This window comes from Salmo salar, chromosome ssa13, assembly GCF_905237065.1.
Source record: "Salmo salar chromosome ssa13, Ssal_v3.1, whole genome shotgun sequence".
NCBI classification, from domain to species: domain Eukaryota; kingdom Metazoa; phylum Chordata; class Actinopteri; order Salmoniformes; family Salmonidae; genus Salmo; species Salmo salar.
Genome location: NC_059454.1, coordinates 68,231,350 through 68,259,154, shown reverse-complemented (window position 1 = coordinate 68,259,154; position 27,805 = coordinate 68,231,350). Strand labels below are relative to the sequence as shown.

The 27,805-nt window shown below is 40.5% G+C and overlaps 1 protein-coding gene across 6 annotated transcripts in view; it reads right to left on the bottom strand.

Annotated features, from left to right (window-relative positions):
• The window catches only part of LOC106567646 (opioid-binding protein/cell adhesion molecule), a 606,617-nt gene that overhangs the window by 247,197 nt on the left and 331,615 nt on the right, over window positions 1–27,805 (bottom strand). For 4 of the 6 annotated variants that reach the window (XM_014137180.2, XM_014137182.2, XM_014137183.2 and 1 more), the window contains exon 1: window positions 3,313–3,657. In XM_014137180.2, coding sequence (XP_013992655.1) covers window positions 3,313–3,485 — 173 coding nt within the window. In that variant the 5' untranslated portion in view covers window positions 3,486–3,657. The other 2 variants (XM_045693498.1, XM_014137181.2) reach the window with 2 other exon arrangements.

Here is a 27,805-nt window from a genome sequence, read left to right as displayed (position 1 = left end):
TGCAAGATCTCACCTCGTGGAGTTGCAATGATCATGAGAACGGTGAGGAATCAGTCCAGAACTACATGGGAGGATCTTGTCAATGGTCTCAAGGCAGCTGGGACCATAGTCACCAAGAAAACAATTGGTAACACACTACGCCGTGAAGGACTGAAATCCTGCAGCACCCGCAAGGTCCCCCTGCTCAAGAAAGCACATATACATGCCCGTCTGAAGTTTGCCAATGAACATCTGAATGATTCAGAGGACAACTGGGTGAAAATGTTGTGGTCAGATGAGACCAAAATGGAGCTCTTTGGAATCAACTCAACTCGCCGTGTTTGGAGGAGGAGGAATGCTGCCTATGACCCCAAGAACACCATCCCCACCGTCAAACATGGAGGTGGAAACATTATGCTTTGGGGGTGTTTTTCTGCTAAGGGGACAGGACAACTTCACCGCGTCAAAGGAACGATGGACGTGGCCATGTACCGTCAAATGTTGGGTGAGAACCTCCTTCCCTCAGCCAGGGCATTGAAAATGGGTCGTGGATGGGTATTCCAGCATGACAATGACCCAAAACACATGGCCAAGGCAACAAAGGAGTGGCTCAAGGAGAAGCACATTAAGGTCCTGGAGTGGCCTAGCCAGTCTCCAGACCTTAATCCCATAGAAAATATGTGGAGGGAGCTGAAGGTTCGAGTTGCCAAACGTCAGCCTCGAAACCTTAATGACTTGGAGAAGATCTGCAAAGAGGAGTGGGACAAAATCCCTCCTGAGATGTGTGCAAACCTGGTGGCCAACTACAAGAAACGTCTGACCTCTGTGATTGCCAACAAGGGTTTTGCCACCAAGTACTAAGTCATGTTTTGCAGAGGGGTCAAATACGTATTTCCCTCATTAAAATGCAAATCATTTTATAACATTTTTGACATGCATTTTTCTGGATTTTTTTGTTGTTATTCTGTCTCTCACTGTTCAAATAAACCTACCATTAAAATTATAGACTGATCATTTCTTTGTCAGTGGGCAAACGTACAAAATCAGCAGGGGATCAAATACTTTTTTCCCCTCACTGTAGAAGCTAGTGGAAACCAAGTGGAATCCTGCCGGAATCTGACTTTGTGGCTGTGTTATTTAGTGGAAACCCTTCTCTCCTGCCTGCCTCATGAAAGAGTGAACAGAAATGTTCATGACAAACAAGGCACTATATGTGTTAATAAAAGCAGTTTAGTCATCCTCTAAAACTATCTAGAATTATCCAATCTATATCTAGGTCACAAAACTACTAACGTTAGCTTTAGAGTAGCCTAGCTAGATAGCTAGCTAACTTCAGCTAGCTTGGTTGATGCAATCATGCAGCCAGCAGCTAATATTAATAATTTAGACTCACTGAATAAATGTGTTTGGCACAGGATAAAGATGAAATTTTCTGCTGCTGCTATCCAAGGCCAATGGATACTGAAGTGCCTGAAAGGGTTAGTCAGCCAGTTTGTTAGTCCATTAATGTTTGTTGTCATATTATTTTATTTCCACTGCTGGTGATTATTCACATTTGTGGCATAAATTTCACTGTCTTAAAAGTAAAAAAAATCACCAAATCCGCCACAGAGCAGTCGGCACAGATCAATTGAAAACATTTGTCCAACCATAACAAAATGGATGGCTAATGCAGAAAGAGAGAATTGGTAGATTCTGGCATCACCATAACTTTCACAAATACAGCCATGGCGTCAGTCTTTTTCGACTAGCAGGTTAGGTTAGAATAGAGTGCAATAGAATGAGTGACATTCAATAAAATTTAATTCATTAAAACGGGGATATTATTTTCAATTAAAATGTTGAAAATTGTTGATTTAATGATTGAATATATAGATTTAACAGGCAATCAGTTCCTACAGTGAGCGCCAGGGAACCAATCAGGACAACACAAGGTTAGTGGTATTATTACTTACACATAAAAACAATACTTCGCTACAAAGTCTACTGTGTATAGTGTTAAATGTAACCCTGCCTTACATAAAGCTTTCAGAATTAATAATTACAGAAGAGCACTGTAATGAGATGAACTAATAGTTTTCATGACATAAAATGTAAATACTTTTCTACACTGAAACCTGTCTGTCTTTTTATTTTTCAAAGTCAACTGCTTAACAGTGTGTGTGTGTAAAGAGTGAAATTAATATTTAGAAATACACTGTAACCATTCTTTGCATAACGCTCAGCCCTGCCATAGGAGTTCACTAAACTACAGAGTATGTTGTCCATTGAAGTTGTTCTCTGGCTCTTTTGATATCAGATTCATAATGAATCACAACAAGGTATGTGGTAGTTTGAAAGTTTTTTTCCGCCTCAGGTCAGGAGAGTTTAGAATTCACATGACCCGACAAGAAAACCCCCAGACCTATAGTCATAGCACAGATGAAAAGGGAAGCTATCTCTAATAATAATAATAATAATATTTTGTCATAGCCTATGAATAGAACCCAGAGTTTTACCTGACCAGGTCATGAGATCAGGAAAAACTCCAAGCCCCAGAAAAGACACATAGGCATTTTGCCACACATCTTTTGAACCTGTGGAGCCACCTCTCTGTAAAATTGCAGGAAATTAACTTCAAAACAAAAAAATTATCTCTGCCATCAAGAGGGGGGCCAATAAAATGATTTGCTGTGAGGTAGACATCCAAAGGCCTTCACAAGACCCAGAATGACCAGGCCTGTGTTGATCCAGTTTTGCACAATCACATGGATTCTGCTTACATTCTGCTTACATATGTCTAATAGTTAACCCTATATTGATTCTGCTTACTACTTCTAAGAAAACAGTATAGATACTGTAAAATTCGCAAGGTACTGGAAAATTTCCAATAGTCGGTGGCACCCCCAACTAAATCTCACTTAGGGCCCCTAAAAGGCTAGAGCTGGCCCTGCGTAATCAACAGGTGTAACAAATGGACTGGGTGGGGGGTGAATTTGACCATGTCAAGAGGACTTGAGGGCGTGGGTTCTGAAAAACAATGACAAAATAAAAATTTAAAATAATATTTTGGGGGAAATTATACCACCAGCCAAAACAGCACTTTGGAGACTGGAAGTGCAAAGGAGCATGTGCTCTGCAAAGGTAAAGTCCTATCTGTGCACATGCCTGTATAGGGGCTTCTTCCATCATAAGCACCTTAGTTCCGTCATAAGCACAGCCAACATTTAGAATCGTATTATTTAACCAGACATAAACCACTCTTCTTTTACTTTAAATTGGCAAAGCAACGTTGGACTCATAGTTAATACAACTTTTTATAGTGAGTGTAAGAATAATGAGAAAGTGTTTTACCTGAGAAAGACGTTTTCGCCTTGCCTGACGGTAATATTGTCCATCACTTTACTATCGGTTTGGGATTCCCCTTGACTGTGGACAGGCAAACCTGCGGGGACAAGAAATAGCAGTCTGAAAGACAGAACCACCAGGCACTTCCAAGACACGGTAAAGTATCCACAAATACCCATCTTCGGTTTATAAATCCCACTGCTTGTCGAGACAATGCTTCCGTTGTTTTAAAAGGCAAATGCGTATAGCGGTCCTGTGGAGCGAGCGCGGGTTAGTTAATAGCCTACTGTTCATCTGTTAATCCAAATATATTTTCCAGGTACAGCATAGTCTATGCAAGAGGGTAGCTATCCTTACTGCGCACTCCAAAATATATTGGCAGCCTGTTCCATTCTGTTCCGCAGCTCGCATGGAAATATTTACTTTTCCTTTCCGAATGGTCCAAATGCTTGTATTGATGATGACAGTGCGCAATTTCACGTTCATGGAAAATTAACGGTTGCAGTCGTGGACACCACGCAGAGCAAACCTAAAATATGTATTTCGGTTGAGATGACGTGATAAAACTTAAACCACTGGTGCCAAATCCGAAGAAGAGAGCACAAACAACAACACACATGCGTGATTATCTCTTGTGATTGACTCTATACAATATAGTTTTAGTGATCTCCACCATCCCGTCAGTACTTGGGATTTGTTGCATATTTCAAATAGGCAGGGATAGCAGCACAGCAGCACTAATGTCCTTTCTATTTTCACTCAAAACCAAAAACGAGTATCAGGTTCATTGAATCCATTATTTTCCCCAATCTTTACAAGTATGCGCCACCAATTTGAGTTTGTTGCTAAACCCCCTCACAGTAAGAGCTCTGGCAAGAGGAGGGAGAATGGGGGAAAGGGGGAGGGGGGTGAGGTTGTCATGGTAGCAGGGACCTTGGTGAATAGCTCTGTACAGGTGTGTGGACATTACTGTTAATCAGGGATGCAATTGTAAACATGGATAAACTGTGTGTGTTTTGATGCAGATGCTATAGACTAGACCTACAGATAGACTATATTGTTCAAACCTTGAACCGGGGAAATTGAAGTGAAATTGCTGGGTATGACTCAACTGTTTCGGTGGTGTGGATAAAGGCATGCGGACTAAATATACTGCCCATGACTCATAGCATGCATTTTCACACCCCTGGCTATTACATTTGTGTCAATCATCTAATAGCAGTGCATTTATTTTATTTGTACCCCTTTTTCTCCCCAATTGGTAGTTACAGTCTTGTCCCATCGCTGAAACTCCCATACAGACTCGGGAGAGGTGAAAGTCGAGAGCCATGCATTCTCAGAAACACGACCCTGCCAAGCCACACTGATTCTTGACACACTGCTCACTTATCCTTGAAGCCAGCCGCACCAATGTGTCGGAGGAAACACTGTATAACTGGCAACCGTGTCAGCATGCATGCGCCCAGCCCGCCACAGAAGTCATTAGTGCGCGATGGGACAAGGACATCCCGGCCGGCCAAATCCTCCCCTAACCCGGACGACGCTGGGGCCAATTGTGCGTCGCCTCATGGGTCTCTCAGTCGCGGCCAGCTGCGACATAGCCCGGGATCGACCCCGGATCGGTAGTGATGCCTCAAGCACTGCAGTGCCTTAGACCGCTGCACCACTCGGGAGGCCTAATTGCAGTGCATTTATATAGCCTAAGCGAGCCATCATTCCAGGAGTTCCATTATTGATTCCTAAAAATCATTTGTGCAGCCAAAGTTTAAATGAGTGTGAAGGGTAGGTCCTTAAAAATTGGCAGTTCAACAGCAGCTATTTAGTGGAAGACTCTCCTATACACTTTAAGCCCATCTTTTCAGTAGGGCCAAATGAAATTATAGGCAGTCGTTATTAAAAGTATGGAACAGGAAACACTTTGAAACCAAAAACGAGTGTTTTTATAGTAGAAATGCAGGTACAACCTCCATTTTGTGACTACTGAACATGACCCTGTGTCTGTCAATCACAATGACGCAATCACAGAATGAGATTCTATTTATATGGACACAACCACCAATCAGGAAAGAAAAACACATGCACATACTTGAACAATTACTGTAGCAGGTATGCAATGAGCAATTACCTCTGGGTGGATAGTTTGCTTTTGTACATTATCAATACCATTCAACAACTAACCACTTGCTCAATGTCTTTCTTTATGCATTATTAAACAAACAAAAAAACAGGCTTCATATAGTTTTAGCACCTAAAGTAAAGGCATACACAATTGCAACTTTCTTACTGTATTTATTGCTGATATCAGTCCTATGAGTCAGTCAAAATATTTATTTTCAGCCATTTTATAAAAGCTGGGTGTGCTTGATTATGTTTATAACCCAAAATGTTCCCTGAAGTAGAAATTATCCTTTGTCATACACGCACACATATTTGCCACATACAGTATATGTCATCGGAGCCATTGAAACTCAGTGAACAATAGATTGCAATTTGCTTAATCTAGCCTAATTTAGGTCCTCAACAAAAGGCATGCATATGCACAGTCTGTCACAGTTCATGTCAAGTAATTTATGTGGCAGCTTAGTGTATGTCAGTCTGTACTTCTGTCTGGACCAGTCACAAAAGGGGAAGGTCCTCCATGGTCATTAGCCCGGCTGATGATGCTTATTTTTGTTCAGTGTAATTGCATCCCATCAGAACTTTGTGAAAAGCCAATACAGCAAATTTGAATGTTTTACTGAGTTTTCCCATAGTGTGGAATAACTGGAATTGCTTTTGGCGCGTCCAGGAAGGTGCACGACCACAATATGCTCCTCTAGAGTTCTGAGTTCCAGGAAAAAAACTATGATTAGGAGTAAGCAAACAAGACGTGAAAAACGGCCAGAGAGGCGTCAGTCACCAAAAGGAGTCTGTTGAAGAAGACAGTGGTTATGGCTTTGGAGTGGGACTCCAAGTGGCTCGGGATTCGGAATGTGATGGTGTACCCCCGCCCCACAGGGATGAGTCATCTCCCAGATCTCAATCATAGGAGGGGCTCAAGCAATCGACAAGAGAGAAGGCCCTATAGCTCAAGGTGGCCGGTGGACATCTTGGAAGTGGAAGAGACCATTAGTTTCTAATAAAAAGATTGATGCCGATGGACCCCTCTTTATCACCCCTTGGTAATGTCTCCCTGACTGGAAGGCAAGGCAGATTACGGAAGGCAGATTAAGTGCACTTTGCAGTGACACTATATTCAGCCATCACAGTGTGGGGGCAGTAAAGGTATTGGGCAGTATGAGCACCAACTCGTTTTGAGAGATGAACATACATTCTACCTGACCACAGGTTAGGCGGGAGTTACATGTATTTTCTAAAGTGTCTTCGTTTGAATCTGTCTCTGCGAGAGAGTTATGTGGGAAGAGAGAATAACTGCACCCTGTACAGTATATCATTCTATAGGGAGCATATCTCTTGAAACACTCAATACCGCAGTGCTGTATGTCTCCAGCATGGGCAATCAAGCAAGCATCATCACCACAAAAAAAAAGAGGAAAAAATAAATATGTAGTCTGGTACTGTTTTGAATCTATTCACATGCAGTTGCCAACGCGCTGATAAGAAAATTGACTTTATTGTTCTATCTTTAATCGAGTCTAAGGCTGCATTTACACAGGCAGCCCAATTCTGATATTCTCTTATTGGTATTTTGAGTAATCACATCAGATCCTTTTCAGATCAGCTCTTTTTCAGAGCTGATCTGATTGGTCAAAAGACAAATGAGAAGAAAAAGATCAGAATTGGGCTGCCTGTGTAAACGCAGCCTTAGAGGCAATAGGAGATTTATACTGGGGCTATTAGGGGAGGAACAGATTAATGAGAATTGTGAGTGAGTTGTGAGGATGTGTGTGTGTGTGTGTGTGTGTGTGTGTGTGTGTGTGTGTGTGTGTGTGTGTGTGTGTGTGTGTGTGTGTGTGTGTGTGTGTGTGTGTGTGGTGTTGTGTGTGATTATTTTACCTCAGCAATTTCGAGGGTGAGCGACATCCAGCGACACAACAGCTGCTCCACTTCGAAGGTTTGTTTCCCTCGACGATTGCACTTTAATAAACACGTTTTGCTGTTCTAAGGGCTTTTGCAGTAGATCATTGTAAAAGTGTCCGCTTGAGACGGGACTGTGCACATGGCTATTCGTTATAGGGTTCTATTCTCATGGACATAATACCATCTTCTTGGACAAGATTTCCCTCTGGAGGGAGAAAGCTGCTCTCTGTCACTAATAATGTACCATCATGAACCCATAATGATATATAAACTTTAGCTGCTTTCACGCCTAGTTCATTTCACTCTGACTATCAAAGACACACAAACACACAGTTTGGTAAGGTTTTGTTAGAACTTAATTTTGTGAGTTAAAATACATTATCCAACAGTAGTGCACTGTTTGTCATCATTCTTGTTCATGCAGATGGAGTCATGGTCAGCTAACTCATAACATGTGTAGTAGGCCTTACATAGACGTCTCCAATGAATAGGGAGCACAGTCATAAGGCATCTAAAAATATATATCTGACATCTCTTTCACAGTTTATAAAGTAGAAAAGTGTATGTGCAGCGCAGGGCCATCTGGTTCACTGTGTTTCCCTATTCAATTCCCCGACTTTGATTAGTCAATCATCTTTAAAGTGCTTTTGATTGAATGCTGTTACATAGCTCCCTTGCTGTTTCATTCTTTATCTGTAATAATAACACAGTGGGTTTATGAAAGTATTCTAAATGAGCTCACTCGGTAGTCTGAGAAGTCAGAAGGAAAAAAGAAAACATAAGTCAGTCCAGAAGTTAACCCAGAACCAACCTTGACCCTTTCACAGAACCAACCATATGCCTTTCACAGAAAACACAGCTGATTTTCATCTGAACTGATCTGTAGTAAAACAGCTGAGTACACCTTTTCTGAAAGACAGAGGCGTAAGTATGGACCGCTTTACTGGTCAGTTGATAAGACCTCAACATCGAAGATGAGGTGGCAGTTGCTTAAGCCCACCCCCAGAGTTATTTTTCTACCTTCTTGCTAAGAAAACCATAAGCCTTCATTAAGCTCTAAACCAATGTGTGTCGACATTTTCCTCTTCTTTATCTCACCTCTTCTGCAATATTACCTATAATTACCCACGTGTCATATTTATCCTTTTTTAACCTCAATGTGATGAGATCCAACCTGGTCTCAAAGCATTTTGTATTATTCTGTTCATACATCCGAGACACTCCATTTTTTAATATATTTTTTTATTTCACCTTTATTTAACCAGGTAAGCTAGTTGAGAACAAGTTCTCATTTACAACTGTGACCTGGCCAAGATAAAGCAAAGCAGTGCGACACAAACAACACAGAATTACACATGGAATAAACAAGCATACAGTCAATAACACAATAGAAAAAAATAAAGTCCATATACAGTGTGTGCAAATGGCGTGAGGAGGTAGGCAATAAATAGGCCATAGTAGCGAAGTAATTACAATTTAGCAGATTAACACTGGAGTAATAAATGAGCAGATGATGATGTGCAAGTAGATTCATTCAGTATGATATCTTAGGTTTGATATGGTTACACAAGACAGATGGTTACTTAGGAGGGTGGTTGGTCGAGGTTGATGGGTGGGCGTATAATGTGAATGTCTAGCAACCCAAAGGCTGCGAGTTTGATGAATCTCTTCACAGACAACTTTAGGATTTTAGCTAACTAGCAACTTTTCAACTACTTACACATTTTTTGCTACTTTGCAACTACTTAGCATGTTAGCTAACCCTTCCCCTAACCCTACCCTTAACCCTTTAACTTAACCCTAACCTCTAACCCTAACTCCTAGCCTAGCTAACATTAGCAAGCTAGCTAACGTTAGCCACCTAGTCACCTACCTAGAATTTGTAAGTATCATACATTTAGCAAATTTGTAACATATTGTATGTTTTGCAAATTTGTAACATGTAATACAAATTGTAATTCATAACATATCATACAAAATGGGTGATGGACATCCACAAATGAATATATGCCATACGAAACAGAACATATCATACTAAATGGAGTGTCTTGGATTTACGTACAGAATAATACAAAATGTTCTGAGACCAGGTTGTGAGACCTTAATCACCATGGAGACCCCGCCAACGTAGAGGATGCAAGTGTTGTGCTGTAATGAGCCTGCTCCTATTGAATTCACAGCATCCACAGACGTGTTAGCTATGCTTCCAGTACAAATAAAAAACCAAAAACATTGCTGTTTTTGTGTCCTTTCTCTCTCTCAATGTGACTAGTAATTATGGGGTTTCATTTGCACTCGCCTTACTGAAGGGATGCTGCCTGCCTCCCTGCTCCAGCCTGTTAGTGCTTCAGTGAAATGCGAAAGGAAGTACAAAGTCATTAAGACCAAGGGATTGTAGGAAAGGGCTTGTTATGGAGAGGAACACAATGGGAAAGTGTATACTGCTTGATCTCTGAATCTCCTATGTATACATCACCGTAGATATCTTAGCATACAGTACCAATTATGTTTTTTTCTCCTTTACAACACTCCAAAGGTTTGTCGAGAAATGTCACACCACGCTGTGTGAAGGGGAAAACACACAACAACAAAAAACCTCACCTTGGTTTCTTAACTACCCTGCCAGACAGAAGCGACATTCACATGCTTATTATTTTCCCTTATCTCGTTGATAGTAACTCCTGTGTTCAGAGGTTGGTTGCGATGTGCAAGAACAGACACAATGATTGGCAGCCACCAGTACTGTGAAAACACACACATCGGCTCGAGTCGACACCTGCCTTAACAAAACATTTGCATTCAGCACTGAAAAGCATAGATAGATACAGTACATGTGTGGGTGGGTGGGGGTGGGGGGGGTGATGATAACCAAGGAACTTTTACGCTGTGTAATTAATATTTTTCCCAGTGCAAAATAAAGATAAGGACTCCATTAAGCCCATAAAACATTCCGAGATAATGGATTTTTTGGGCAGTTGACGGAGCGGCTCATGTGGGACAGGTGGGATTTACTCCCGGGCTCCGTCGGCGCGGCGACAGCAGCTAGCGCCAAGGCAACTAGTGCAGGATTCCGCCACCGGAGAAGAAGTCAGAGGCATTTGATGCACCGTTGGCACCAAAGGCAAATTAGATTATGGAGAGGGGGAATGGAATTTATTATTTCGCTGACAGATTTACAGATAACCGCTGCATAGAATACAGGCAAAAGGGCTGTAAAACCCATCATCTATGGAGTGAATTACACACCGCTTGGAACAACTTGTTTGGTTTAGGAAATCCACACAACCCCCTTTGATTTACCTGCTTCCCACATCCCTCTTCAATTTTCTCACTGGCTTGCCTTCACTTTTTCTCTTTTTCTCTCTTACTCGCTTGCTCTTTCTCGCTCTCTTTTTCTCTCTCTTTCCAAGGGTGAACAGAAAGGATGGTGGTATTTGTCACTGCCTTGACTCAAGGCTCTAGTAGTCTTTCATCTGTTGGTTAATCCATGATCGTTACCATCATCTGCAACCTTTGATCTTCTCTGTGGCCACAATAGGATCATGTCTATGCCAGGCCTATGTTTTGACTGCTGCACAGTATGTTTCTCGATCGGGTGAAATAGGGAAATCTGAATATGACTGGATTGATATCACCATCTTAGACCACTGGTCGTCCTATACTCCCTTAGCAATAACACGGAGAGGTCACACATAACTGCCCTGCCTATGCAGCAGTAAAGCTGTCAGAACTATTTATTTCACCTAGGGAAATCTGAGACAACCAATAATAACACTAAATGTAATGTCAGCGGGCCATCCATTTGAAAATGATTAAAATCACATTTTTCCCCACTTCCGTTGATCTTTCCATCTGTCTGGGGTAGTGGAAGTGGCCAATGGTGTGGTTTTAAAGGGCGTCCTCTTGGCCGCAGATAGAAGATTTTTCTGTATTAAACCACATTTCCTGCAATTCAACAGATTTTGCCATGGGGCTGAGAGATCATGTGCAGTTTTAAAGTGAATTTCCTGCAATTCTACACATTCTGCCATGCTTATGCAATCTGAGTGACGCAAACATTATAACAAAATCAATGCCAACAAAATGACATGATATTTTGGGAATTCTTGATTCTCCCTGACTGTTTATTTTTTATTTTGGTGATTGTTCTTCAAAAAATACAGTTGAAGTCAGAAGTTTACATACACCTTAGCCAAATACATTTAAACTCAGTTTTTCACAATTCCTGACATTTAATCCTAGTAAAAATTCCCTGTCTTAGGTCAGTTAGGATCACCACTTTATTTTAAGAATGTGAAATGTCAGAATAATAGTAGAGAGAATTATTTATTTAATCTTTTATTTCTTTCATCACATTCCCAGTGGGTCAGAAGTTTACATACACTCAATTAGTATTTGGTAGCATTGCCTTTAAATTGTTTAACTTGGGTCAAACATTTCAGGTAGCCTTCCACAAGCTTCCCACAATAAGTTGGGTGAATTTTGGCCCATTCCTCCTGACAGAGCTGGTGTAACTGAGTCAGGTTTGTAGTCCTCCTTGCTCGCACACGCTTTGTCAGGTCTGCCCACACATTTTCTATAGGATTGGGGTCAGGGCTTTGTGATGATCACTCCAATACTTTGAATTTGTTGTCCTTAAGCCATTTTGCCACAACTTTGGAAGTATGCTTGGGGTCATTGTCCATTTGGAAGACTCATTTGCAACCAAGCTTTAACTTCCTGACTGATGTCTTGAGATGTTGCTTCAATATATCCACATAATTCTTCTTCCTCATGATGCAATCTATTTTGTGAAGTACACCAGTCCCTCCTGCAGCAAAGCACCCCCACAACATGATGCTGCCACCCTTGTCCCCATGTGCAGTTGCAAACCATAGTCTGGCTTTTTAATGGCAGTTTTGGAACAGTGGCTTCTTTGCTGAGCGGCTTTTCAGGTTATGTCGATATAGAACTCGTTTTACTGTGGATATAGATACTTTTGTACCTGTTTCATCCAGCATCTTCACAAGATCCTTTGCTGTTGTTCTGGGATTGATTTGCACTTTTCACACCAAAGTACATTCATCTCTAGAAGACAGAACGCGTCTCCTTCCTGAGCGGTATGACGGCTGCGTGGTCCCATGGTGTATATACTTGCATACGATTGTTTGTACATATGAACGTGGTACCTTCAGGCATTTGGAAATTGCTCCCAAGGAAAAACCTGACTTGTGGAGGTCTACAACTTTTTTTCTGAGGTCTTGGCTGATATCTTTTGATTTTCTCATGATGTCAAACAAAGAGGCACTGAGTTTGAAGGTAGGCCTTGAAATCCATCCACAGGTACACCTCCAAATGACTCAAATTATTTCAATTAGCCTATCAGAAGCTTCTAAAGCCATGACATCATTTTCTGGAATTTTCCGAGCTGTTTCAAGGCACAGTCAACTTTAGTGTATGTAAACATCTGACCCACTGGAATTGTGATACAGTGAATTATAAATTAAATAATCTGTCTGTAAACAATTGTTGGAAAAATGACTTGTGTCATGCACAAAGTAGATGTCCTAACCGACTTGCCAAAACTATAGTTTGTTAACAAGAAATTTGTGGAGTGGTTGAAAAACGAGTTTTAATGATTCCAACCTAAGTGTATGTAAACTTCCCACTTCAACTGTATATTGCTCCATTATCTGTTCTACATATTTTATATCTGGTTTTAGTCATTTAAGTTTACACTGAAACATTTTTACCATCCCGATAAAGATTATTATTATTATTTTATTTGTTTTTAATTGCAGTGATTTATTTAAGGAATATAATGGAAATATGACTTAGTGCCTTAGATTTCATGTTTACCTTGTCTACTGTATCATACAATATTTACTGTACAATGAGAGCTTCTGTATGTTTATGGCCTTAATCTTATGATTTTATCTATTATTCGTAATATTGCTGATGTGCATTATGTCTACTGCATGTCAGAATAGCAGCAAGACAACTTCATGAGCTGCTACCCGTTCATTATTCATGGTTTTAATGAGGAATAATCCATTCAGTCTAAGAAAACATAGTTTTACCTATAACTCCTGTTCAACTAAATTGAAAAGTTTTAATTTGGTGCATTTTTATGTATTTTGCCCTGATATTTAGCATTGGTAGCTTAAATATCAAACATAGCCACTCAAAGATGTAAAATGCCAAATTGGGTGGTCTAGCTAATCAACGAAACAATGGTAGTGATATAATGATCAAAATCATAGCTGATTACGTGGTTCATTATTACTATACTGTAATGGAATGAAGTCTCCACACACACGCAGGCGCAATGCACACTGTCATATAATTAGGCTAAGCATGCTCTGATGAAGGTCTTGCGACCGAAAGCTTAGCCTAATAAAATGAAATGTGTGCCGTGATCCTGAGTGCGTGGACACTTCATTCCATTACAGTATTGCTCGTCATCTCCTGCGCCTCAGCTACAGTCGGATGTGTAACATTATTATTCAAGTTATTTCATTATGACTGTACTAAAATACATTCAGTTGATTGAAATTCAGTTTTTCCCACTTCATCAAGGACTTTATATTAAAACAAATTGCTTCAAATGGATTGTGAAACCATAAGAAAGTTGTGTATTAATGCAATCCAGTTCATTAACAGGCCAATTCAACAACAAGTGAAAAGGTTGTTTTTCAGTGCGGCAGGGAAATAACGTACTGTATCTTGGAGCACTTCTTTCAAAAACTGTGCTTACCTTGTTCAAAGCATCCCATCTACCTCTTGGATATACAGTGGGGCAAAAAAGTATTTAGTCAGCCACCAATTGTGCAAGTTCTCCCACTTAAAAAGATGAGAGAGGCCTGTAATTTTCATCATAGGTACACATCAACTATGACAGACAAAATGAGAAGAAAAAAAATCCAGAAAATCACATTGTAGGATTTTTAATGAATTTATTTGTAAATTATGGTGGAAAATAAGTATTTGGTCACCTACAAACAAGCAAGATTTCTGGCTCTCACAGACCTGTAACTTCTTCTTTAAGAGGCTCCTCTGTCCTCCACTCGTTACCTGTATTAATGGCACCTGTTTGAACTTGTTATCAGTATAAAAGACACCTGTCCACAACCTCAAACAGTCACACTCCAAACTCCACTATGGCCAAGACCAAAGAGCTGTCAAAGGACACCAGAAACAAAATTGTAGACCTGCACCAGGCTGGGAAGACTGAATCTGCAATAGGTAAGCAGCTTGGTTTGAAGAAATCAACTGTGGGAGCAATTATTAGGAAATGGAAGACATACAAGACCACTGATAATCTCCCTCGATCTGGGGCTCCACGCAAAATCTCACCCCGTGGGGTCAAAATGATCACAAGAACGGTGAGCAAAAATCCCAGAACCACACGGGGGGACCTAGTGAATGACCTGCAGAGAGCTGGGACCAAAGTAACAAAGCCTACCATCAGTAACACACTACGCCGCCAGGGACTCAAATCCTGCAGTGCCAGACGTGTCCCCCTGCTTAAGCCAGTACATGTCCAGGCCTGTCGGAAGTTTGCTAGAGAGCATTTGGATGATCCAGAAGAGGATTGGGAGAATGTCATATGGTCAGATGAAACCAAAATAGAAGTTTTTGGTAAAAACTCAACTCGTCGTGTTTGGAGGACAAATAATGCTGAGTTGCATCCAAAGAACACCATACCTACTGTGAAGCATGGGGGTGGAAACATCATGCTTTGGAGCTGTTTTTCTGCAAAGGGACCAGGATGACTGATCCGTGTAAAGGAAAGAATTAATGGGGCCATGTATCGTGAGATTTTGAGTGAAAACCTCCTTCCATCAGCAAGGGCATTGAAGATGAAACGTGGCTGGGTCTTTCAGCATGACAATGATCCCAAACACACCACCCGGGCAACGAAGGAGTGGCTTCGTAAGAAGCATTTCAAGGTCCTGGAGTGGCCTGGCTAGTCTCCAGATCTCAACCCCATAGAAAATCTTTGGAGGGAGTTGAAAGTCCGTGTTGCCCAGCGACAGCCCCAAAACATCACTGCTCTAGAGGAGATCTGCATGGAGGAATGGGCCAAAATACCAGCAACAGTGTGTGAAAACCTTGTGAAGACTTACAGAAAACGTTTAACCTGTGTCATTGCCAACAAAGGGTATATAACAAAGTATTGACATAAACTTTTGTTATTGACCAAATACTTATTTTCCACAATAATTTGCAAATAAATTCATTAAAAATCCTACAATGTGATTTTCTGGATTTTTTTTCTAATTTTGTCTGTCATAGTTGAAGTGTACCTATGATGAAAATTACAGGCCTCTCTCATCTTTTTAAGTGGGAGAACTTGCACAATTGGTGGCTGACTAAATACTTTTTTGCCCCACTGTACATTTGTCTCTCACAAGGTGCATTTAAACCCCACTCTCATTCATCCCTTCTTAGCCTCTGTCCATTTTAGTTACTGCCATTTTGCCATTTTCTACAGCCTCACCCACCAGGGTGAACAGACTCACTCAACTCCTACAGTAGTGTGAGTACAAAAAAAGTAACTTATTTTGTCACCATCCATATATCCCGTTATTAAGTTCCATTTGCCATCTCTCCCAAAGAAAGCGGACCTTTCTCAGACAGAGAAAGCAAAGAGCTGAAACGTTCAAATCATGTTGCTTCAGAATTATTTTGCTGTTACAATATAGGTGAAATTAAGATCCTACATATCTACGTAGTAGTTTTTCTTAAAATTCCAGTTATGAAATTGCCAGATTACGTTTTCCCTAGTAGGTCTTTCTACTCTATGTGGTGAAACCAGCACACGTGCGCACATGCACAAGCACACACAGAGAGAGTTTCGGCAGCAATTACTTGGTATGGAGATTCGATTTCCAACATGCTTTTTACCAATTTAAAACAAATTAAGTGTGGACAAATTGAATCTTGCTGGAATTAAGGAAATGCCTTGTACTTATTACCATCTAAGATTATGTTAATGTCACGGCGCCCCTTTGTCGAGCAGCGGAAAATATTGAGCGATAGATTGATTAGTGATATGTTTGCTTCCCTGGGAGAAACTTTTGCTAAAATGTTGGGATTAGTTCTTTCAAATATAAGGTATTTTATTGATCACCTAATCGTTTAACACTCCAAGGGCACTGGGCTTATCAGGTTCAGCCTGCTATCTTTCCGACTCAAAATATGCAATTGAATACCCTACTCTCTGAACTTAGCCAATGTCATGAATGTTCAAGTTCTTTGTCTCTTCAGCACTAGGAACAGGTAAAAAAATATATATATATATCGCTGCTGGTCATTAAAAACAAGTGCAGACTAAATTTTCACTACGATTTCTGTGCGCAATCACTCCGCTTATCTGAATGGACTCTTCACATCTAAAACAAGCATTTAACGGAACACTAGTTAGATGGTTCTCCTTTGTATCTACCTCCTTTAACTGACTGATTTAATTGAGAAGCGCAAGGGTTTAATAAAAACTGAAAAGACTGAAGTGTCAAGAGTATGTTTAAGGCCTTGGCGTTGTATACATGTAAATAGGCTTGGCTAAATAGTACAGAATGGTGGGTGTGGACGCAAATCAAATTTATAAAATCATGGTGACAAATAACTCGTGGAATGTGACATAACATGATTGCTGAAGTGCTATCATAAAAAACGCATCTGGCACGCCTTTTGAATATACAATGGAATAGATTCGTTTTTTAAAAATATATTTCTTCTATGTTCAAAGGCATTTTTGTGATGCTTGCACTGTTCGCGCTACATGCATACAATTCTAGTAATACACAGACTGTAGTAGCTATTACACAGTAACCTTGGTTATTCGCAGTGGAGGCAGGATGCCGGTGAGTGTGCAGAGGTATGTTGGGCATACTTATTACGAGCCCAGGGTCAAGGCTATGCATTTACTGTGGTTAACCTTGTGCATGTGTCAGATTCAGCACCCAGTACAAAGAGAATGGTAATGACTAAAGTGTCTACAAGATGGAATCGGGACAAGACAACAAGGTCTCACAGAAATACATATGTAACCGCCTTGAATGTATAGCTTTTTAGTCTGCAATATTACCCAAATACGGTATTTACATGGCCATGTAGATATGAAATCTAATCATATTTTTTCTGAACAGGAAACACTGAGAATCATCTACAGTTGAAGTCGGAAGTTTACATACACTTAGGTTGGAGTCATTAAAACTAGTTTTTAAAACCACTCCACAAATTTCTTGTTAACAAACTACAGTTTTGGCAAGTCGGTTAGAACATCTACTTTGTGCATGACACAAGTCATTTTTCCAACAATTGTTTACATACATATTATTTCACTTATAATTCACTGTATCACAATTCCAGTGGGTCAGAAGTTTACATACACTAAAGTTGACTGTACCTTGAAACAGCTCGGAAAATTCCAGAAAATGATGTCATGGCTTTAGAAGCTTCTGATAGGCTAATTGACATAATTTGAGTCAATTGGAGGTGTACCTGTGGATGGATTTCAAGGCCTACCTTCAAACCCAGTGCCTCTTTGCTTGACATCATGGGAAAATCAAAAGAAATCAGCCAAGACCTCAGAAAAAAAGTTGTAGCCCTCCACAAGTCTGGTTCATCCTTGGGAGCAATATCCAAATGCCTGAAGGTACCACGTTCATCTGTACAAACAATAGTACGCAAGTATAAACACCATAGGACCACGCAGCCGTCATACCGCTCAGGAAGGAGACGCGTTCTGTCTCCTAGAGATAAACGTACGTTGGTGTGAAAAGTGCAAATCAATCACAGAACAACAGCAAAGGACCTTGTGAAGATGCTGGAGGAAACAGGTACAAAAGTATCTATATCCACAGTAAAACGAGTCCTATATCGACATAACCTGAAAGGCCACTCAGCAAGGAAGAAGCCACTGCTCCAAAACCGCCATTAAAAAGCCAGACTACGGTTTGCAACTGCGCCTGGGGACAAAGATTGTACTTTTTGGAGAAATGTCCTCTGGTCTGATGAAACAAAAATAGAACTGTTTGGCCATAATGACCCTTGTTATGTTTGGAGGAAAAAGAGAGAGGCTTGCAAGCCGAAGAATACCATCCCAACCGTGAAGGACAGGGTGGCAGCATCATGTTGTGGGGGTGCTTTGCTGCAGGAGAGACTGGTGCACTTCACAAAATAGATGGCATCATGAGGCAGGAAAATGATGTGGATATATTGAAGCAACATCTCAAGACATCAGTCAGGAAGTTAAAGCTTGGTCGCAAATGGGTCTTTCAAATGGACAATGACCCCAAGCATACTTCCAAAGTTGTGGCAAAATGGCTTAAGGACAACAAAGTCAAGGTATTGGAGTGACCATCACAAAGACCTGACCTCAATCCTATACAAAATGTGTGGGCAGAACTGAAAAAGCGTGTGCAAGCAAGGAGGCCTACAAACCTGATTCAGTTCTGTCAGGAGGAATGGGCCAAAATTCACCCAACTTATTGTGGGAAGTTTGTGGAAGGCTACCCGAAACGTTTGACCCAAGTTAAACAATTTAAAGGCAATGCTACCAAATACTAATTGAGTGTATGTAAACTTCTGACCCACTGGGAATATGATGAAAGAAATAAAAGCTGATATAAATCATTCTCTCTACCATTATTCTGACATTTCAGATTCTTAAAATAAAATGGTGATCCAAACTTACCTAAGACAGGGAATTTTTACTAGAATTGAATGTCAGGGATTGTGAAAAACTGCGTTTAAATGTATTTTGCTAAGGTGTATGTAAACTTCCGACTTCAACTGTATATTCTCCTCCGAATTCCATTCAATAAGAGTTCACTGTTGTCACATCAAGATAGTTGTGTACTGTGTAAGATAGTTGTTTACCGTGAGCTATAGGTAGTATTGGCAAGCAAGTCTGTTTAGATGACGAGTTCAGTCGTGAGCACAGCAATTACGAAACGAATGCCATTGTATGGCAATCAAAAGTGAACAAATGTCATAGCACCTGTTAGGCATCCAATTATTTATGATATTCAGCAGCTATTAATTTTCCTTTATTACAGCTGTCATTGTGCGGTCTTGGCATGCCATTTCAATAAACTACATACAGGGACATCAAAAGTTAACCTTTCCCTTTTGAAAGGAAATGTTTTACTTATGAGTCGAGCACAAAGGACCCCTCTGTCTGACATAGAAACAGCTGGAAAATTTGAATAGCTGTTAGGGAGCATTTAAAGAGAGTGGACAGCAGACAGTATGGTGTCATACTGTCATTGATTCATTGTTATCTGACGGACAACATATGCAAAACACAAAGAGTATGAGTCATAACGATGTATTATTTTCGTTGACACTCAATGCCATTATGTATTCACAATTTGTTCCACAAAGTCATAAAACTATATTTATTGGTCTTAGTTGCTGTAACCAAATTTCAACTTACCGCAAATGTATGCGCAATACAGTGATGCTGGCTAGAGCTATTGAGAGGATTCACAAACCTCATTTGAACCATGAAGGATGTTTTAAACCAGAAATGTGTTCAAAAGTTCAAATCCCCACACTCAGAGATAACCTCTCCCTGCATTCCACCACTTAACACCTTCCACTGGCTTTTCTCGCTGTCTCCTCTCATACTGATCCACAACGGTACATGAAGCCATTGGGGTCAGCCTGGCCCATTGTGCAACTCTATGCTTTGTTGATAAGAAGGAGTCCTCAGCAGGGGAAATATACACTCCATTCCCTGCTCTCTCTCTGCATTGATCCAGCCAAAGGTGGCATGATGATCAAGTGGCTCATTACGCGCTGGAGGAATTAGGTGCAAGTGTGGCAGACATGAAACAGCGATGTCTACCCTGAGGGTTGTTGTCGTGGCTTCCTGGTGTGTCACCTGGGTTCTCTGGAGGGGACGAACCAGCGGGAAGATGCACAGCTGGGCTGGGTATGTGTTTGTGTGCATGGATGTCTGCGCGCGCGCGTGCGTGTGTGTGTGTGTGTGTGTGTGTGTGTGTGTGTGTGTGTGCGTGCGTGCGCACTCGTGGGTGTGTGTCCCATGGCTAGTTAAGTCTATACCACATCAACAAATTTTTCTTTCACCTCATATGATAGCATCCTTTATTTTCCCTCTCACGTAAAAAACAAAACATGGTGGTAAACTCCTCTGATAAGTTTCTGTGCGTCAGAGAGCTTTTTGACAAGCCTTGGAGGGAAAACACTTTCTTCTTATCCTGTTCCATTTCACCACTGTGAATAAGATTATAGGGGACAAGTGGGCCCAGACTCTCGAGTCGATTTCATACCTATACCTACTGCAAAATTAATGCCAGTTCACAGTGCAGGTTATATGGAGGCTACCTAACCAAGGTTAGCTAACCCCCATCTGGAGGCGAAAGCCTACTGGAATAAGTCCCACACAACTAAACATCTTCCATTAAATCTGAACGCTGTTATTACCTCACTGTTTCTCAGTAAATAACACCAGTCGGAAACAGGACTGCAGAATAGCGGTATTGTGTGCCCTCAGCCTGTACTTGGGCTACTTGGTTAACTGCCAACTATAGTAGTAAATGGTACAAAGTGGTGCTTCTTTTAATGTATCCTAAAGAAATGCATATGCATATAACCCTAACTCATTGCTACCTCTACTACTACTAATACTAATACTACTACTCACCACTAATGCACGCCTTCAGTAGTTTAAAGATTTCCTTTGAAGTCTTATCTCTAGCTAATGATAAATAACACTACATTTCAAAAAGTTCAAAACTGAAGACACTTATCCTTTATATGCTCTTTGGCGCAACCGTTGGGAGACTTTAGAAGAAGCAGACATAAAATCTATTGACATAAATCATCATCCATACTCTCAAAACTGGTCCTGTCTCTTTTCCTGTCACAAATAAACCAAGAGGACATGAAAAATAACTGAAAATATATTGACACACAAAAATTGACTAAATGGCCACCTACAATCAACCCAGCACTCGATGGAAAACAGACTGATAAAATAGTTTCTGGTCCTGCTTCTTTTACTGCTCAAAAGCCTGAATGTCATAGTGGCTCCAAAATATTGATCACTCAGTAGGCAGGTTTCCATTGACCCAGGTTTATTCGACAAAAGCAATGTTGCAACACCAAAGATTCTTGCAACATGTGTAATGGAAATGGCAGCTTTAAGAGAAATGTTCTAAAGAGCGATAACATTTGTATCCGTTTGACACGGATAGATTTTTATTTGGTCTAACTTTCTTTATTGCATCAAATTATGTTGAAAACTGTGTTTTTCGAATAAATGATGAATGCCAAATAATAAGGTCCGTGGGGCACGTGATGTCATCACGTAACTATAAAGCTCCACTCCACGTTTAATTCTAAATGCCTACTGCTTGCTAAATAAAATGTTCAACTATAAAAAATAATGTTTGTTTGCAGGACAAGGATGGTGTTGACTTTCAAGAATGCTTGAATTGCTTCACGTTGCATTTCTGGTTGGCTGGATGCAAGTTTTACCATCCAATTATTTCAGATCTACAGGAGAGCAAGTTTCCCAATGGCATGGACCATGAGGATACTTTGGCACATGAGAATTATTAGAATATGAAATGTATTAATACATTTCTACATTCTATTCGTGCTGGCTTTTGCGGGCTACTTGAGACATGAAACAGATAGGTGGGAGGGCATACAGGCTGTCGGCAATTTATTAAAGCGCAATTTGCCTAAATTGATAATAGAAACACTTAAAACACTTTTTTTGTGACGTCATTATTTCCAGTTGTTTTTATTGACATAAGACAGACCAATGAAAACACACCGTAGCAGGCAAGTTTCACATCTATTTTCTATGCAAACTTTTTAAATGTCAACAACAAATCCCTGGACAAGTTAATGAACGTAGCTAAGGACTGTGTGAACAAATTAGCCTGCTAGCATCCTGACCAAATTAATTGTCTTGGTGTATTGCACACACTTTTATCATAAACATATTGATCCCTGTTTTATATCTCCCACTGCATGGCTGTGGCTCTTCATAATATGCCAACAAACAGACAGCCAGAAATGCAAAGCCTCCATAATGTACTCGCAACCTTGGATACTCAGATGGAATGCTCAGAGTGGCCTACATAGCCTGCTCATTCCAGTGTCCTATCCTCTGATGTCAGCCCAAGAGGCAGACAGGGGAGGAGCAGCTCAAACCCTCGGCAGATGGTTCAAATCCATATTGCATAGAGCACAAGCTGCCGACAACTGATACAGACCGGACCGAGTCCTGCTTCACAGGACATTTTGTGTGGTGTGGCCAGTCTGCACTTTAAGCCATTTGAGCCCATCTTAAACCATCAATTTGCTAAAGCACGGGCCACATAGCCATGGGTTTGGGTACAGATTGGACTAGATGGAGGATGTGAACATTGGAAGATGTTTACATGAAGATCAAATAAGAAGTGGCCACGAATATGGTTGTTGCTGGGGAGAGATCCAACAACAAGAAAATTGAGTGTTTATTCATTCTCTCTTCATGGTCATCACTATCTCGTATTGTCTACGACGCCCAGTGATCAGCAGTGCTCTTGCGTTCATCTCACAATGAACATTGTGTAAACTGATAACACCAACAGTATAACACTGAACCAATTAGGATGCAGAAACACGAGAGTCGTATGCTGCTTCAGGATTCAAATGCAACTCTTATTCTGACCCCTTTTCACAGCCAGGTACATTCAGTATACAAACAGTTAAAACCTTGGAATTACTTTACGATAAGCTACTGAAATGATTACATTAGATAAATATTGAATTGAATATTCTACCCCACATCATTATGCTTAAGGGCAAATGTAAACAACATTATGAAGGGTACACCAATTGTTGAAGTCATATGTGCAATAATTGCTACAGCCATAAGCATATCAGTGTAACGATATGGGTCTACCGTAGAGTGTCTGCTTGACTGATCGAAATATGACACAGTATGAGAACATTGTACAGGACAAATAAGACCAATCATTTTGTCCTATTTGTTTTTTTCCTATTTTTGTCTACTAAATCCTATATGTTTTCTTTGATTAGGGATAAAATACTGCCCCTCTCATCAACAAAAATACTAATGTGTTCATGTTATCTGGTGAATTATAACCCCTCCCTCGCTCCCCTTCAATTACATAAGGAGTGGAAATTCATGAGATCTTCCCATCAAACATTAAATGTGGGGTAAAAGTATTAGTACAGACACTTTGATGTGGTGCACCACGGATATGTTTCAAAAACAGCACACACACTGAGCAGTTATTACAGGAGTTTCCTGGGGGAGGTCACACATGTAGCAAAGATAACAAGCTCTGCTCCCCCCCCCCACTAATAATGCATAAACCTCAGCAGGTCTACCACTGGGGTGCTGCTACTGATACCAGACATGAGCCTTTAATGTCAGGCTTCAGGGGCGAAGAAAAACACTGCAATTCTTGTCTGACAAGGGAGCAGCACTAACTGCAGATGCACCACAGCATCTTTTTTTAAAAATCTAACTTTTATTACTCGCAATAACTTGAAGGAAGAAGATGCACTATTTCCTCCACTCTCTCAATATGCTAAATGCGCACCACTTCCCACAACCTTGACCTGTTTTTTTTTTTTACTTCTTGGCTGGTTCTTTCACGAGAATGAGGTGAATTAGGTCGGATGATGTTCAATTAGAAGAAAAAATAGGCAGTCGTCAGCAATCCCGGCGCAATAAATATGGTAACAAAGTCAGCCCAAGGTGAGGGTCCAGCACAGCAAACTCATATATCACAGTCACAGGCTATGCTCTTCTGATCAGGCCACAATCCTGTCCAATCCAAACACCTTCGCCAACCTGATCCCTAACAACGCTGTCAGTAAACACTGTCTTAATGACATAGTAAAACCACCTGAATAACCCGAGACATATTCCATCGGACCTGATCGATCTGCTTCCAAGACTCTTCAGTTACCCCTTACTCTTCAATCTCTGACCCTCGCTCCACTTTCGTTTGTGATATATTCCACGACACTAAGAGACGTTACTTAACTTTTCTTCCATATCGTTCACACTACCGGAATCCATTTGATTTTGTGCATAAGGAACACTTTGAAATGATCAAATAGGAAATTGCCATCTGCATTTATGAGCGAGGTAGGTTAGTAGTAGCAGGTACCAGAGGCGGAGTGAGGACACAGCTGGGCAAGGGAAAGCTGATCTTTTATAGGGGTTAGCCTCTAGACACATCCCAGCAATACCCAGTGTCTCCCAAAGTAATTGAATTGGATATTGCTCCTGTCACTCTAATAGTCAGAAGTACAGTCATTCTCTCAGTTCAGGCACAGGAGCCCCAATTCTACATTTGAAAGCATAGAAGCAGAGAGGTGGTCACTGTCATCCTAAATACACAACACGCCAGTCGAAAACACAGGGTGTAGCTGTGAGGTATCTAACTAGTTCATCAGTGCAATGGGACCAAAACCTTTCCAGTGATCACTCACCTGCACAAGACAAAGACTTAAAGGAACTGAAGGTCTGCAGAGCTAACTGCCTTTAAGCAGAGACAGAGGGACCAAAGGTACTGGTTTCTTGGTATATCATTGCACAATGTTGATTACAGACAGGAAGCTTAAGGGGATATAGAAGATGACCAATTCTCGCTTGAATTAATTCTTTCTTTTCCATATGCAATTTAAAGATGGTAAATCCATGGTCTTGAATAAGGTACTGTAAACAGAAGTGGTGGGCACCAACACAGAAAGTCGGTATCAATATCAGTTGCATTTTGATATGATACATTTGAAAACAGTTCTAAGAGTTGCCAAGTGTTAATAAGAGTTGCAACCGTTCCTATAAGTCCCATGTCTTATAATGTCAGAGAGCCCTATCTCTCTGCTCTCAGCTTCCACTCTCCCAGGGGAGCTGACTTGAAGTGTCAGGTTTCAAACCCCACATTTGCATAGGGAGTGACGTGTCACATTCTCTGGCCTATCCAGACTAAGGAACTATTTCCTGTGTGTGTGAATCTCTTCGCTGTTATATTTTCAGCCAGATTTAAAACTCTCAACATGAAAAAATACTACATCATTTCATAGAATTGAACTAAGATCACTTTTTCTTCGCCACTTTTCTCTAAATCACTTTGTGCTTAAAGCTGAAGTTGTAACGAGTCTGCACACATTTGAAAAATGTCTCTTTGCCGCCCGGTGGATATTTAGGAGAAAATGATCTGTCGACAGTTATATGACTGTCACTAAGTATGATCATATTTATTTTATAGTTATAAAACATTTTAAATCTTATAGTAAGTCATTTATAATTTGATTGTTACTATATTTAGAAAGCATTTAAGTCATTTCAAGCCCACTTTTGTTGAATAGAAAAAAAGTATATAATTGTTCATATTTTCATAATTTTCTACTATGTACTTGAGCTTGTGTCCTCAAATGTGAGTACACCTCAGCAATGTATAACTATTTTCACCAGAAAGGTGAGTTTCAGATTTTTGTAAAACTATGCAACAATACCAGTTCTTTTTTATGAAAAATAATAATGTTTAGGTATGTCTATTTAGGCGGAGATCTACATTCATTCAACTGGAGCCCCATTCTGACATCTTTCAGATACCCTGACATTTTATAGACCTGGCACGAGAGTAGACTATCCTCCTGATACAAGACTAGCATCTGTAACAGTTATCACATTCATCTTAATACCCTCAGGCTTGTTATGTATATGCGCTTTATCTAAGCGTTAGTGTCATATACACTACAGATACATAATCAGGCCCTGGACTGGATGGTCCTATGTGTCAGTGTGGCCCATGATAACAGCCCGCTCGCTCATTGTTTTATTAATTTTGGCCTTGGGATTCGTGACTCGTCACTGGCCTATTCGTTTGCCAATGTTCATCTGTAGGTTGATTTCCATTTAACCTCTCATAACCATAAACAAAGAAGAAACCCATGGTCCATTCTGGCGGGTAGATTTTACTATCTGTTGGCCATCTTGAATCAAAGGTGAAGAGAGAAATACCATCAATAGGGCGTATTTTCTTCTCCCATAACTCATGTTGCATCAGGGTCAGGGTGTGTCAGGGTTCTTCGGAAACTGTGCAGGAGTTGACCTTTTAGGAGAAGTGCTCTGACTGAAACATCCTGGTTTCAACTGCTCAGGCAAGGAACTTGATGAGCAGGGGCTTTATACACTTGAACATTAGCTAAAATGGGACTCACACACACACACACACTCCTTGGATTGCATGGGTGGTGGTTTTCTCTTCATACCGTTTCTGACAGTGACATGACAGCATTTCGTCCTAGCTGCGGGTATACATCCACAGGGTGACAGCAGGGGGATATAGAGAACTGCCAGGACTCATGGAGTCGGGATCCCTGTCTAGCCCTCCACTGAGACCTCTCCTCCCAGATCGGTAGGGTCCGCCAAGATAAAGAACCAGCATTAAAGAAAGAGAGAGAAAAAAGAGAGAGAAAAGAGGTTTGACAGCCACCATCTCAGATTGTTCTAAAATCGTGTCTGTAGTTAGAAACACATAATATTAGCATTCCTGAAATATTATTTTGTTAAAAGAAATTGAACTTTGCGAAATTAAACTAATTGAATGCACCCAAATTGGCCATTTCAGTTGATAGGATTCATATAATATTCAGTAACTATAGTACACAATGTCCGATTCGAACCAAAGATGTGAGGAATCGAAATAAATGGGCAAAAGCCACCCACTGACCCCCAAAACCCCACAAAATGACCAGTATATAGTATCAGTTCTCTATGTTTGAAAAGTATGTAAAATAAAGCTGTGGTTTGGAGAATTGTTTATTTAACCTATGTAATGTATTCTCAGTGAATTTGGTGATGCTTTCCGTTCCCTGTTCAGAAAATGTGTCATTGAAGTTGTTAGGTTTACAGTGCATTTGGAAACTATTCAGAGCCTTTGACATTTTCAAAGTTTTGTTACGTTACAGCTTTATTCTAAAATGGATGATTTTTTCACCCCCATCATCAATCTACACACAATACCCCATAATGACAAAGCAAAAACAGGTTTTAAGATTTTTTTTGGAAAATGGGGGAATAAATGCAGCCGACATCAACGAGAGCAGATACAAATTCATTGCTTTAACTAATTATGACAAATGTTAAGAAAATGTTTAGCAATATAATAAAGTATTGACTATTAAAATAATTTACTTTTCATGTTACGTTGGCTGACAATTTGTTAGCTACGCTATCCTTACGAACCTCATAACAAATCATTACAGCAGTATGTACCAGTATGTTAGCTAGCTACCTAACGTTAGTTGGCTACTAATACATCGAACTTGCCTGTATATTAACTATATGCTATCTAACCAACTATCCAACTTCGCCCTCTGACTAGGGCGAAGGTTCGCCTTCCAACAGGAACACAACCCTAAGCACACAGCCAAAACAATGCAGGAGTGGCTTTGGGACAAGTCTCTGAATGTCCTT